The sequence below is a fragment of the Manacus candei genome, unplaced genomic scaffold, assembly GCF_025592945.1.
Source record: "Manacus candei isolate 608988 ecotype Guabito, Panama unplaced genomic scaffold, ASM2559294v1 h1tg000003l, whole genome shotgun sequence".
Taxonomy (NCBI): Eukaryota; Metazoa; Chordata; class Aves; order Passeriformes; family Pipridae; genus Manacus; species Manacus candei.
In genome coordinates this window covers 16,026,705-16,041,162 of record NW_026138051.1, presented here as the reverse complement: position 1 = coordinate 16,041,162, position 14,458 = coordinate 16,026,705, and the positions used below count along the sequence as shown (strand labels likewise).

The window sequence follows — 14,458 nt, the reverse complement described above, 5'->3', positions numbered from 1 at the left end:
AGACTGGGCCTGGGAAATCTCACTGTTAAGGATGAGGAGAATGTCATTGTCACTCGGGCTCCAGTCCGGTTGGAATTCAGCAAAAAGTGGTGTTTCATTTCATTATGACCAGGGTGCATTGCAAATACATCTTCTAATTATTTTTATCCTTCATTTTGGGCCTACAGTTACCTCTGACCCTCATAACTCTGTATTCACATTTATTCACTCACATTTATTTTAGGGATCACCAAAGTTCTCCACTAACAGGGAGCATCTTCTCACACAATCTACTCACATTGGACGTACCTATATGAAGTCTACAGAAAAAATTCTTTCTATTAAAAAAATTCCACCAGGAATCTTTACACTGAATTCCTTTTTTTTATTGTCTCGCCTCATGTTTGGCTACAGTAAACTGAGATGAAACTCAAACATCACTATTGAACATTCCAGCCTTCTCTAAGCAAAATTATTATTTTTAATTAATATCCTACTGCTCACTTAGAAAGCTGTCATTAGTTTTTATCATTGTCTCCTCCTAGTCAATTGTGTCACCCATCATTTCCTCTCTGGGATCCCTGGGAACCAGGAGCCATGTTTATGCCAGCTGGCAAGAAGTGAATTCCAGAATGCTGTTGACTGGCCCTGCCTGGAATGGCTCTTCTCTCTTCTGCATCAGGAAAGAGTTCTTTCCCATTTCCCTCCAATGGGGCATCTGCAATGATGACAAAACCAAACCCAAACAAATAGAAGCTTTGCTTGACATTTCACCCTGGAAACACAGCCGATGTTCATACAGGATTAACACACCAATATTGCCATAGTTGCCAGTGTTAAGAAAACATTTTGCATACCAGCCTGAAAGGAACAAAAATACTGAAACTTCAGTTTTAAAGTAATATTCTAAAATATTTATTTCAGCTTTAGGGAGGCTTAGTAGTTTGTACCCATTCAAATTACATCCTGCTGGACTCCATTCAAATAAACCATCTGGATACTTTATAACTGACAAGATATTACTGTATGATTGTTAGGCTTTAGTAACTTTGCCTTGTCTTTAACAAAATTACAGGGAAATAATAATATTCATGGATATAGTTGATTTGCACATGCTTAGTTGAACTGGACAGCTGCCTGGCATTAATTCTCAAACCTTGAGCATTTTCTAAGTTTCAGAGCAGTTCTTCTCTCCATGGACAGTCACCTCTCAAGGGTACTGCTTTTACTACAGCCTTTATGATTTTATATTGCTTCATGCCACTCCAACTTGCTGGGTGTTGATGCGCAAGGCTTCCTCTGGCCTTGCAAAAATTCAGGCTTATTTAGAAATATGTTTAGTTTATGGAAGATATTAAAGTCAAAAAGGAAAAAGAATTCTTGCGGTGGATTTTGATTGTCACATTAATCTCAAAGGAAAAAAAAAAAAGTCCTTAAAAAGGCAGTGTTCGAATCTGATTTATTAGATCTCCTAATGGCAATTATGTCCAGAAAATTAACGCCCAAAAGTTTCTATTTGAAGCCAGTTATTTATTATTTCTATAATTCCCGGTATATAAAAATTGCAGATGAGTTCAGCACTCTGTTGTACCAAACACTTTGCCAAAGTAAGCAGTCCCAGCCCCACAGAGCTTCCAATCTAAGGTTTGGATCCTAAACAGATGCATGAACTAGTTTAAAATATGAGCACTCCTATTGAAAGGCATTCATTTAACTTATGTGAAAATTCTTCCCTAGTTTCAGGCAGTCAGGTTATGGGCCTAAAACCAGTGGCCAGGCTTCTTAGAACACACATGAAATCAATGGGGAGAAGGGGAGGTTCCTTCAGAGTGTAATTTAGATAATTTATGTTCACAAATATAGCAATTCAGTTAGCACACAGTCATCTTCCCTCATTACTCATAATGCAAAAATATTCAACTTCGCAGAAAAGGTGCCTAAATAAGCAAGCCTGACAAAAGGAAGGAGAAGATGGAATCATGGAAATAGCTGAAATGCTCTGTTGGTATTGCTTGCTTGGAAAAGTTTTGTTTATACTTTACTGTTTGCTTTGTTTACTGAATGCCTTAGGAGAAAGCTAAAAAGAAAAGAGGGGAGTGAGAAAGTTAAAGGACTAGAAAAGAAGGAAAGATAAAAGACTGAAAAACAGTGGAAACAAACAGAAGGCAAGAGGAACAAAAGAAGAAAGGGAAGAGCTTAAAAGAGATGTAATGTACGTACACCGGGAGAGGGTGATAAGCAAATAACCAATGTAGCCAGCGTGTCCTGGCTGCTGCTGGGTGTGATTCTGTCACTCGACTCCTTTCTCTAGAATTTGTCTGACCATCTTTCGACTCCACTTGTTCGGGGAGAAGGGGCGCACGAGTCTTGGCAGTTCTTGTGGCAATCGACCTGGTTCAGGTGGGGGAGACACGGGATCCTCCCGGCTCCCGGGACCGCGGGGTTTTACTGAGGTACCAGACGGTGGTTCTGGTGCACAGTCGGGCGTGAGGAGCGGTCCGAGGCCATTGTGTCTAAACCACAACTGATGCCGCACCGAGCCTGGAAACATCAAGGCAGTTACATCTCAGACCTCCCGAGAACGGGCTTCGCCTCGTGCGAGTGATCACAAACTTCCTCATCTCTCACAGCTCTCTCCCTCCCTCCTGCCTGTGCCCCTCTCCGGAGGGGCTCAGCTCTAGCCCTGACTCAGTTGGCTTTAGACCCGGCTCGTTTCGCTGCACACCGACCCCCCTGCGCTGTGTGCCGCTGCCCCGCTGCCCTGCCCGGCCCGGAGCTCTGCGCGGAGCTGCCGTGCCCGTCAGCCCGGACGGGTCCGACGTGTCCCGTCCCCAAGGCAGCCTCGCCCCGGCACCCCCGTCCCCACTGCGGCGGGGCACAGGTGCCTGAGCACTCGGGAACGGGCCAGAGCGCAGCGACCGCTCCAGCCCCGGGGGAAGGGACCGCTCTCTTCCCCTCCTTCAGAGCGCGGGGGAGCGGGACCCCCTTGCTGTCCGGGGAGCCCCGCGGGACCCCCTCGCGTCCCGGGCAGCGGGACCCGCTCAAGGCCCGGAAAACGGGACCCCTCCTCGCCCGGGGGAGCCCCGCGGGACCCTCTCGCGGCGCGGGGAGCGCCCACGGAAACTTTGCCCCGAGTTGCGGTCGCGACGCTGCCGCCGGGGCTCCCCGCACGCCCCCGCCCCAGGTGCGGGCCGGCGCTGCCCCGCCCCGCCCGCGCCCGCAGCCACTGGCGGCGGCGGTGCCGGCGGCGGGCGGGGCGCATTGGCTGGAGGGCGCCGTCAGTCTCCCCCGGCGGCGCTGGGGAGGGGTCTGGGCGCTGCGTGCGGGCGGCTCGGCGGCTCCGCGCGGAGCGCAGCGCGGGGCTGAAGCAGCCGCGGGAGCCGCGCCGGCCATGGCGGTGTCCGCGCCGCCCGTCATCGCCGCCACTTCCAGCGGCGGCGGCGCGGGGGGCTCGGCGGGCTTGTTCCGGGCGGACCCGCTGTACTCCAGCCCCGCGGAGTCCCCGCGTCTCACCAACAGCCTCGTCAACACTTTCCTCTCGGCCGGCGGCGGCGGGGCCGGCGCGGGCGGCGGCGGCGGCGGCGGCGGCGGCAACGAGTGTAAGATGGTCGACCTGCACGGGGTGAAGGTGGCCTCGTTCCTCGTGGAGGGGCAGGAGCTGATCTGCCTGCCGCAGGTCTTTGATCTCTTCCTCAAGCACCTGGTGGGAGGGCTGCACACGGTCTACACGAAGCTGAAGCGCCTGGATATATCGCCCGTGGTGTGCACGGTGGAGCAGGTCCGCATCCTGCGCGGGCTGGGGGCCATCCAGCCCGGCGTCAACCGCTGCAAGCTCATCACCAGGAAGGACTTCGAAACTTTGTACAACGACTGCACCAACGCGAGGTGAGCGCACGGCCCGCGGCGCTGGGGTCGTGTGAGGGGTGCGGGGGCACCGGGGGGATGCGGGGGAGCGGGGCCGGGGGCGGCGGGGCCGGCGTGGAAAACTTTCCCGGCTTCCCGGTGCCCCGCGGTGCCGGGAGCGCCGGGCAGCGGAGCGGCTCCGCGCTGGGCTCCAAACTTTTCCCCAGGGGTAGTTCCCGAAGACAACTCCTCGAAAAAAAACAAAGCGGAAAGTTTTCTCCGCTGTTTTTCCCCCTCCGGAACTCGCGGCTCTGCCCGGGACCCGTCGCTCGGCGGTGCCCCGGGCAGGGCTGGAACCGCTCGGTCCGAGCTGCGGAGCGGCCGCAGCCCCGGCCCTGCCGAGCCCGGAGATCCCCGCTGGGTCCTGCGGAGCCGGGGTTACAGTCCTGGTCTGTGACCTCCCGGCTGCTGCCTTTAGAAATGATAATGATCTAAATAAACACAGAACCCTCTCGGGGCTCCGTGGAAACGCTGGTGCCGTGGGGCAGAGTGGAAGGCAGGGAGTTTGGGGATGACATTCCCTGGTTCAGCAGTTGGCGAGGGACTTCCTCGGAAACATTTCCCTGCCAGCGTGCTCCTTTTTTCTGTGGCAGCAAACTTTCTGTGCAGAGCTTTCAGAGAGCTTTGGGTGCGATATCCGACCTGCAGCGTGCAAATCTTCAGTAACTTTGGGGTTTATGTCACGAATTGCTCAGCACTGAACGTGGGTGTTTTTTAATAACAACTTGATATCGTGCTAATTTGGGGCCTGATCCTGCTCTCGCCGCTGTGAGCTGAAGTAGGAGCAGACTGGGCGTCCGTTTTTCATTGCAGTGTTTCCTTTGTTTCAAATAATTTTATATTACAGGTGTCGTTTTAGAGATGCACTTAATTGCTAGATATATTAATACGAACTATGTGTTTCTTTTCTTGCTCCTGTTCTGTTTCTGTAACTCCTTCTCCCGCTGCCCATTTCAATGTCAGGCACCTCGGTGACATCACAACCTACTGCTTTATTCAAGTGATGGGTTTATAAGTAAGCTCTGAGACTTCAATTAATGTTATTCAAATACATTTAATTACTCAGGGACACGTTTAACATGTAAATGCTTCTCTGAAATGTTTCTGAAACTCGACTAGCACGAAAGCTGACGATTAAAGAAACACATCTCCTTGATTTCTGTGATCATGCTAAAGTTTTCCCTCAGGGAAGTACGGATCTGATTTGATGATACAGCCTGTAGATAAAATCTGATGGTTTCTTCTCTCCTTACAACCAGCGATTTAAGATCTGGAAATGCTGAAGTGGTAAATATTTAAAACCTGTGTTTCACAACTCTTGGTTTTTTCCCCTCTGACGAAGACTCATGGCTGTGATAGGATGAGGGAATAGGTAAGGCAGGGAGCAGTGGGGAGGGAGGCAGGTGAGGAGCCGAGGGATGCTCCAGGGGGTCTGAAAGGAGCAGTCAGTGGAACAGAGCCCAGGCCAAAGGCTGGAGATAAGGCAGGAGGAGTGTGAGGCGGCTCTACCAGGGCAGGGACGTGTCTGAGCGGAGCCAGAGCTCTCAGCTGAGGAACACACGTGTTGAATGTGCTTGAGCACAAGCTCTCCCTGCGCTGTTTTGAAAACATTGTATTTTTACCTGTTCAAGAAAAACAAATCCTGGTGTATTTCCCCAAATATTTACTGAAACCGTCGCTCAGCCTTTGTTTATGTCTCATGGAAGCGCCACTGGTTCCAGGAGCCTGCTGATACCCATGTGTTTTGCATTCAGTGTTTCAGGTGTGAAGCATGAGGAGTGTTACCAGCACACCTGAAGCTTCGCTCAGGGGTTGTGACTTAACGTTAATTGTGTTCCATCATGCTAATTGAATGCTTTTCATACGTCATTTTACTTACAGATTATTATTTCCCCTTGATCAGTCCATACTTACTGGAGAGAATGGTGGATGAAAACAGCTAAATGCACGAGTAATCTAATTATTTGTGTTTGCTGTGAAGTGACCTGGGAAGCACTGCAGTGTTACCAAACAAATCAGATGTGGTAGAACTGTTAAAGCCGTGCACACAGGATTTAGTTCTGTACCTGGAAAGTAAACACTTGGAAAAATGTGATCTTCAGAAGCATTACTTTCAACTAGGAATATTGTGTTGCTTTGGTAATAAATATTTTTTTAATTTCTGAGGATTTGTATGTATGTATTTGGATACTGTAGAAACAGTGCATTAAACTCACGAGCTGCCAGAAAAAGCAGTAAGAAACGCTGGGTATCATTATTTTCACTGTTAGTTGACTTCTAAAAGTCAGCATGTCTTACGTTAGTGTACACTTGTAGCTTTTTTTTAATTGGAATGCAAACCGTCAATTATGTATAACTGAAAAAAAGAGAAGTTCTGTTTCCCCTGCTTAGTCTATTGCCCCCCCCCTTTTTTTTTTTAATTGAGTTTGTCTGCAGAGAAATATTCCCATCAGCGAAAGTTGTTTGGAGTGTTTGTGTTCTGTGTGTAACAGCAGTTACCTGCATCCAGCAGCTTTGACCTGAGTGAGTTTTTAGTACGTTCACATTTACTGTTTAATTTTTCATTCACATGTAAACAAAATGTTACTACAATGTTTAGCCATCATCATGCAGTCTAATTGGGAAGCAAGGCTTGTAAAACTGAAACTAACTGTTCATTTCATTCCAGGTCGTACCTTCCAGTGAGTAGTGAGTACAACATCTTGACAAAATCTGGCTCCTGATTGGCAATACCTTACAAGATTACTTAAATTAGGGACACATGCTTAAATTTGGTAGTAAAGCATAACATTTCCTTAAAATAAAAAAACTGTAATGAGGGTTTATTTAAAAATGAAATTTAAAACTGTTGTTAGAACATACTTATGATTATAAATATGTCAGTCCTTAAAAATAGGATTATTATGAGTACGATCATAACCTCTTCTACAGGGTTCTGTATTTGGTGGATGCTGCTGGCCACTGAAAAAGCATAATGTTGGTCTGGATTATTCAGGGAATAGTCAGAATACTTTCCAGAAAACAGCATTTCAGTGCATGGTGTATTTTTTATGATTTAAAGTATCCAGTTATGCTAATATTTTGTACTGCTTTGGCTATTCACAAACAATAAAAGGCTTTAGGAATTAATTTAAGCAGTAAATGCAGACATTTTATTTTACGAGATTAGGAGGGTCTAGTCATGTTGTCTATTAAAAGGTACCTTATAGTCAGCAATACTCTGTCTTTTATTAGGAGACTGATGTCAAGATTATAATTAAAGCAATCCGGTCGTGCAGCTCTGCACAGAGCTTCCTGTATATTGATAGTTGTTGTGGACATCTGATTATACATAAACTTCTTTGACTAAGTAAATATTTAGCACGCATTCAGACTTGGCCAAACTTGTGAATTTTGGAGGTGCTAGCATTTTAAAATAGATAAAGCTCAGTTGCTCAGTTTGCTTCTCTTCCTTGGAGAGGAGGCTCCCTTCAAATACTCTGGAGGGAGATCAGTAGCATAGTGGATTCTACTTGAGGGGCAGAAAGGAATTTTCCCATTTTCTGAGCAGAGTAGTCACACTTTTGGAAAAATCCCTCTTTCTTTCTGGACACCTTGAAAGTCTGTGCTTGTTCAAAACTCCTAAAATGCTTGAATATTTTCATCAGATGCATATCTAATGTGGAGAACCCTTGATTAAAATTCCCTTCTTTCTTCGTAGCACTAGAGCTCTCCCCATTTGAAGTGTAACTTGCTTTTCCTCTAAAATGGAGTATTTGTGTGTTTCCTGCATGTGGATATGCATAATACATATGTAATTTTCTACTGAGACTTCTACAACTGAAAAATACTGTGTTTTTGTAGCAAAGACAAAAAAGCTAAACAATTAGGTATTAATGATATTCTTGTTGCATATTCAAAAGGTCTTTGCAAGCATTTCTTCTCCTTTTTTTCTTTTCACCATTTCAACCTGCAGAACTCTTCACTGTCACTTCAAATCACACAATTCTACGAAGATAAAACAACATTTAAACTCATTTGCTTTGGGAGGAAAATTGAGCATTTGCACCCAATAAGCCTGATTGTGGAACTGCATGCAAATTGTGTTTTGATTTATCTCTTTTGCACTTTTTTCCATTTGAATTGATCTTGCATTAATTTTGCCAAGCGGCTCTGTGAGGCTGCAGATGTTGCCCTGTGTTTAATAAATCAATGAGACAGATCTGAATGAATCACTTCAGATGGATTCTCTGCTCGGTTTGATGTCTAGATGTTATTCTTAGCTTGTTATCATGACAGATGCATTAATGTTCCCATACACTGCCAGCAATGTCAAAGAGATTGAAGCTTTTAAAGTGGCGGTATCCCCTTTTCCCCTTCTGTTGGAATAACTAAATTGCCTTTAGGAATAGGTCAAAATATAAATTTGAGCGTGGCATCATTGTGGGGGAAGATGCTAAACTTCTCATCGTATTATAGCACAAAGTCAGGCAAATGCAGGTTCTTAGAGAATGATTAATTATTCCCAAATAGTGGAGATCAATATTAAAATCTAAACATAGGATAGCTCCTTAATAGAGTAACCACTTTCTCAGCATTAATATTTCATTGTAATAGGAATGATCCGAATAAATAATATAAGACTAGAACATGTTAAAAGTGTTGCTATAAATAGAATATCATTGTGTCCAAATTGATTACAGGCTGAAGTAAGGCTTTTTCTCTTTTTTTTTGGTTGATTTTTTTTTTTTACCTCATTAATAATTTTCTTTTAAAGCTAAATACGTCTGGATTCAACATCTGTTAGATTTGAAGTACTTATTTATTATGTTTCTGTTCCTACTTAACATTTAAGGGCAGATATGTTAGAAAAGTTGCTGATCACCGTTAATTTTGGATCAGTTCAGTCTGGTATCCATTATCTTGGAGCAGAACCTGTGGAGCACAAATCATAAAGAAGGCTGGAATGTGTCTTTGTGGAACAGTTTTAAATTCTAGGAAACATTGCACAAAGTGTGAAGGACTCTGCCGTGAATAGTGAAGATCTATTTCCCACGTAGGCTATACACAGTCTTTATTGGCTTTATTCAGTAGAGTTTATTAAACCACTCGTGGTCTTTGTTTTTTCTTCAGAGGATAAAACAGGATTTTGATGCAATCATTTTGTTAAACCTGATTTCTGCGACGCTTTTATTTTAATTTTAAAAACTATCAGGAGTGTTCCTTTTTCTAATCTCTCCCCCGAACAGAAGAACTTTGACTTTTTGTCATTAAGGCTTCTGAGAATAAATTGGAGAAACTGGCTGTAACAGATCTAGATTTATGTTGGCATTCTTGGTATTCTTGCTCCAGTAGTTCCAATTTGATAAAGGAAACAATATATGTAATAGAAATTCACAGTTTATTCAAATGAGTTTAAGCTTTAGCATTGTTATATTTGCCTTTCTCTCACCAATATATCAATGTGTGGCAATAGCATTATGCTAAGAAAGGCTCCAGAAGGGACCAGCTCTGGGGATGGGGAGTTATTCTCACGCTGGGGCTGCACACGCAGCCTCTGGTTGGGCACTGCTTGTAAAAGCAGTGAAAATCAGCTTTGGTGGGACTGAGGAGCACAGGAAAAAACACTGAATTAGAGGATCATGGTTTGTTGTATTTCAGTGGCCTTGGAGTGAGAAACTGGTCTCTACCTACTGTAGCAGTTTGCAGAAAATATTTCAATGAGCTGCATGAGCTGTTTTGAAGAACTGCCCGATTTCCTTGCTTACAGGCTGGAATTGGCCTCGTGTAAAGGCTTGTTTGTCAGGATCAATATTAAAAAGGGGTTGAAATCTGGGCTGTAAAGTCCCTGTTTTGACTTTGCTGAGGTGAACCTCCCTTTCATGCCAGGGGCAGTTTGCCAGAACAAGGGCAAAGAACTTAGAAATGTTTCTAGGATCTGAGCCCTTCTCCTCACAGGTGGGACATATTTACTGAAAATTTTTATTTGAAGGAATTATGTGTTACTGCCATTTTGGGTCTGATCTTGTACTTCCTCAACGTGAGATCTTTAATCCCTTTCGTGCCTTTTCTAGAAATCAGAATTTTGGATTTTCTGGAGATGGGAACAAAATTATCCAATCTTTAAAATACCTAGGACGTTCCTGTCTGGTTTCTTTTGCAAGTCCTTCGTGTGATTATCAGTGTAATAAAAGCCTGTGGGTGTATGGAAATGCATAATTTTAATGATTATTTACATAAACAACACGAATAACAAACCCAAACATAAGGAGGCTGTTTCAGAGTTCCTGCTGTCTGTGGTGTGTTCCTTTGGTGTGAGCCAAGGCAGGGTTTTTATAGGTTACAGTTAACCCTGCATTCCCAAGCACAAGGGTGTTAGTTAGTACTGATTCTTAGTGATTTAGGTTTATCCTGCTTGATATTAGAACTGTCCCTCGGGGTACACGCTTTTGATCTTTGTTCCCTCTTGGAAAAGCAGGGTTACCCCAAAGGGACTCAGTAATAGGGTTTCCCCTCACACTCTGCTTTCCAGCCTCCAGTAAGAAACACTGATACCTACTAACTAATGCACTTTGATACCTGCCCCAGAAGGTTCCAATATCCTAGTCCTGTAAACCAGAAATTTGTTTGCTTTCCTTTATTTTTGGGAGCGCAGCCATGTTGTTGTTTTGTGTGTGCATATAAAGTTTATTGTCACTGGCAGGCGTGGGGAGATTATATTTCCTTGTCAGTACATCTTGACCTGCTGAGCCCATTTTGCTCATTAAAATAGATTGTGTCAGAGCCTTTCTTGACTCCCTCACAAATACCTCCTCTCCAAAAAATGAGAACTGAACCCAATTAAAGCGCTCACTTTATTACTGTACAGTGGCTTCAGGTGTGATGTTCAGCAGTGTATATTGTTCTTATGATAAGGTATAAAATGTTCAATTGCAATTGTGTCTGATGTTATCAAGTTTCTGGAAATTGATATCTGGTACCAGCATTTAACCTACATGCAGTCTGCCTGCTATCTATGGGATGGGTTAAAAAGAAAAAGTAGTATTGATCTGTCGCTGGATTAAAGTTTGAAATCGGCAACAGCACGAGCACAAAAGGCTTTTTTATGATTTCTCAGCTTGCCATTGATCTACCAGTTTTATTGCATTCATTATTTATTAAAAGAATTTGCAAGCTAAACATAACGTTAAGCTAGTTTGCACACAGGGACTGCACTTAGGAAATTGGATGGAAATTGCATTAGAGATGAACATCTGTGCTATTTTTCCACTCGTGTGTTTATGGGTTTGTATAAAAGGTGTATTGGATTAACAGTTATAACCATTATAGCTTGCAGCAATATGTTAGAACCCCAAGCATTTAATAGTTATTTAAGAGGGAGAGTCTTTTTTTCTTACACTAAAAAGTATGGTAATGCCACGACAAACAGAGCTTTTATTGGATTATTCTTTATTAATGGGCTTTTTACTAGTAATGTGTAAAACTTGAGGTATCTTGCTGTATTATGCATCTGGTTTATTATCTATGCTACATAAAGCTCCATTAATATTGCCATTAATTGAAGGTTTCTAGTGACAGGATTAGTTAAGGATTTGGCACATAGTACTGAAGTATTGAAATGAATTTTACAGTATACAATAGGAATGTAAGTATTGAAAAGATCCTTAATAAATGTTCCTTCAGAATTTTCCCTGCAATTCAACTTTTTTTCTGTCCTTCTTGAGCTGGGTACCTTCTGTGATGTATCATATCAGTGAATCAGGTGAAAATCTTAACTATTTTGAAATATTTTTCCACTTTGGTTCAACGGTTCAGTTGAACTTAACATTTCTGTAGTTACGTGTGACATACAAAGTGTAGGGTAGACCTGGAATTTTGAGGTCACCTCCTGTAATGATTTTTATTTATTTATTTTTTTTACCTCTGCTCTTTCTATAAACCAGATTATTTTCCTTGAATATCTGATGGTTAAATAGGGAGAAACACAGGGAAAAATTACTTTGGGGGATTTGGAGGAAAAGTATGTTTTCAGAATCAAGGTGTTACCTCTTTATTTGGTCTGAAAGTAAGTGCTGGTTATGACTCAAATGCACTGAAATATGTCATGTTGTGCATCATCAGAGCACTTGCAGTTGTTCTATTCAAGACTCAACCCGACACATCTCACCAGCTTTGGGACTCTCGAGGGTTTCCTGTGCTCAGAGAAAGAAATGTGTTCCATGCCAGGAGGTTGTGCTTCCCCCTTGGAATGCCACCTCTGCATTCCTTTTGTCTCTGGTAGTATTTTGACAATATTTTGAGCAGAGGTAACTCTGATTTTGAGTTGAAGGAGTCTCAATGCTGTTTTTCCACAATGTTTTGCATTTAGTGTTCATCTTCCTCACTGTTGTCCCCAACCATAGGCTCCTGTGATCACAGTTTTTATATTCCATCAGGTAACACATTTCAACTACTCCACCAATTAAAAGTGGAAGTTAGATTTAATGTAGGATTTATGCAATTACTACATACCTATACACATGTTGTGTAATAATAATATTTACATACATACAAGTATATATATTTAAAATGCAGTTTAAATTTCTGAGTTTTTCCAAAGTGCCTCTCTAGCCATGGAAATCAACTTTGATTTTTTTGAAAATTTGCTATAGATATTTATAAGAGAGAGAGGATTTGGAATGATCCAGAAATTTATTTTAAATTGCATTTGCTATGGACATGAACTAAATTTGCTAAATGAACTGACAGGGCTCTAGGAGCCATCTTGGTGTCCTGACTAAAAGTCTTTAATTTTTTTTATACTTCTCACGACCATGTAAGTGAGTAACATTCTCAGATTGTAATTTCATTTCTGTCCAGTCTGTGGCAGGAGAACTTTTAGCCTGGGGTGCCCTTGTGGTACCCTAAATGGATCCAGAGGGGCCTGGACAGGTGGGAAAGGTGAGACTGTGCAAACCTCCTGAAGTCTGACAAAGCCACGGGCAAGTTCCTGTGCCTGGTCAGGGCAATCCCAAACACAGGCTGGGTGGAGAATGGATGGAGAGCAGCTCTGAGGAGGAAACCTTGGGGATGTTGGTGCCTGAGAAACTCCACATGACCCAACGATGTTTCTGGCAGCCCAGAAACCCCCCATGTGCTGGGCTGCATCAGAGAACTGTGGCCAGCAGATCGAGGGAGATGGTTCTCCAGCTCCGTGTCACTCTCCTGAGACCCCACCTGCAGAGCTGCCTCCAGCTCTGTGGTCCCAGCAAAAGAAGGACCTGGAGTGAGTCCAGAGGAGAACACAAAGATACTCCAAGGGCTGGAGCCCCTCTGCTCTGGAGCCAGGCTGAGAGAGCTGGGGGTGTTCACCTGGAGAAGGGAAGGCTCCAGGGAGACCTGAGAGCCCCTTCCAGGGACTAAAGGGGCTCCAGGAGAGCTGGAGAGGGACTTTGAACAAGAGTCTGGAGTGATAGGACAAGGGGGAATGGCTTCTCACTGCCAGAGCAGGGTTAGATGGGATATTGGGAAGGAATTCTTGGCTGTGAGGGTGGTGAGACCCTGGCACAGATTGTCCAGAGAAGCTGTGGCTGCCCCATCCTTGGAAGTGTCCAAGGCCAGGTTGGGCAGGGCTTGGAACAGTGTGGTCTAGTGGAAGGTGTCCCTACCCATGGCAGGGGGTGGAATGAGATGATCTTTAAGGTCCCTTTCAGCCAAACTGTTGTGGGATTCTGTGATCTGGACCAGTTCCTCTGTGTGAGCAGGGTCAGGCAGAGCTGGTTGTCCCGAGCTGTCACCTGATAGATTTTAAGTAGTTCCAGGGATTGTGACTCCCAGCCTTTCTGGGCAACCACTTTGCAGAATAGAAATAACTGTGCTGTGGAAGGAAGATTTTATTGGAATGGCTGGATGATGTGGGAGCTGTTGGAGGTGGGAGTAGGTGTCTCAGGCAGCCCCTGCCCTGGTCCCTTGGCAGGTCCATATGGAATCAATCATATCATGTTCAGGTTGTGCCATCTCTGTCTCTCAAATGATTTCCTGAAATCCTGTGTGTGTGCCGAGGAGTAGATTTGTCTTATTCCCCACTGCTTCCCGAGAAGACCATTTGTATATTTGTAATTAAAAAAATAAAAAAGGTGGCTGTAAGAAAGCTCCTGGCACAACCGTTGTGCCAGTAGGGGGATTTAGTTACTTGTATGTTACAGTAATTTAAGAGTTGCTAATTAAGAAGATAAAGCTAGTTAAGAGAAGAAAAATACTTTGAGCTTCATTTAGAACCTCTAATCAGTATATTTAAAATATTATACACGATGCTTTTTCTTACACATGTAGCAGTTTTTGCCTAGTACAAGTTTTCTGTGCTAGCTCATGGTCTGTTTTGATGACAGTTAATCAGAGAATGTCCTGTGTCTGTGAAACCTTATCCCTGTTGTTTTTTGAGGCTGATGAAGGCATCTCTCCTCGCTGCTGCAGGTGTCTGCAGCTGCCTGCTCTCCTCTCCTACTTCAAAATGTTGTGTGCTGAAGGAGGGCAATTTTCTAAAGAGCTTCTGAGATAATGCTGAAAAATAGAAGTAGGAAAAAAGTCAAGTCTTTCCAGTGAGACCTAAAATACATGT

The 14,458-nt window shown here is 44.0% G+C and overlaps 1 protein-coding gene and 1 long non-coding RNA gene across 4 annotated transcripts in view; one reads left to right on the top strand and one right to left on the bottom strand.

Moving 5' to 3' along the window:
* Window positions 1-263: 263 nt before the first annotated feature.
* Window positions 264-3,597, bottom strand: LOC127470852 (uncharacterized). The gene is made up of 3 exons (XR_007904428.1): window positions 3,493-3,597; window positions 2,371-2,520; window positions 264-697 (listed from the first exon to the last, which is right to left on the bottom strand). It is a non-coding gene; the product is annotated as an uncharacterized LOC127470852 (long non-coding RNA).
* The window catches only part of DACH2 (dachshund family transcription factor 2), a 247,862-nt gene continuing 236,691 nt past the window's right edge, over window positions 3,288-14,458 (top strand). For 2 of the 3 annotated variants that reach the window (XM_051786244.1, XM_051786236.1), the window contains exon 1: window positions 3,288-3,864. In XM_051786244.1, coding sequence (XP_051642204.1) covers window positions 3,371-3,864 — 494 coding nt within the window. In that variant the 5' untranslated portion in view covers window positions 3,288-3,370. The remainder of the gene's footprint in view (window positions 3,865-14,458) is intronic. The other variant, XM_051786254.1, reaches the window with a different exon arrangement.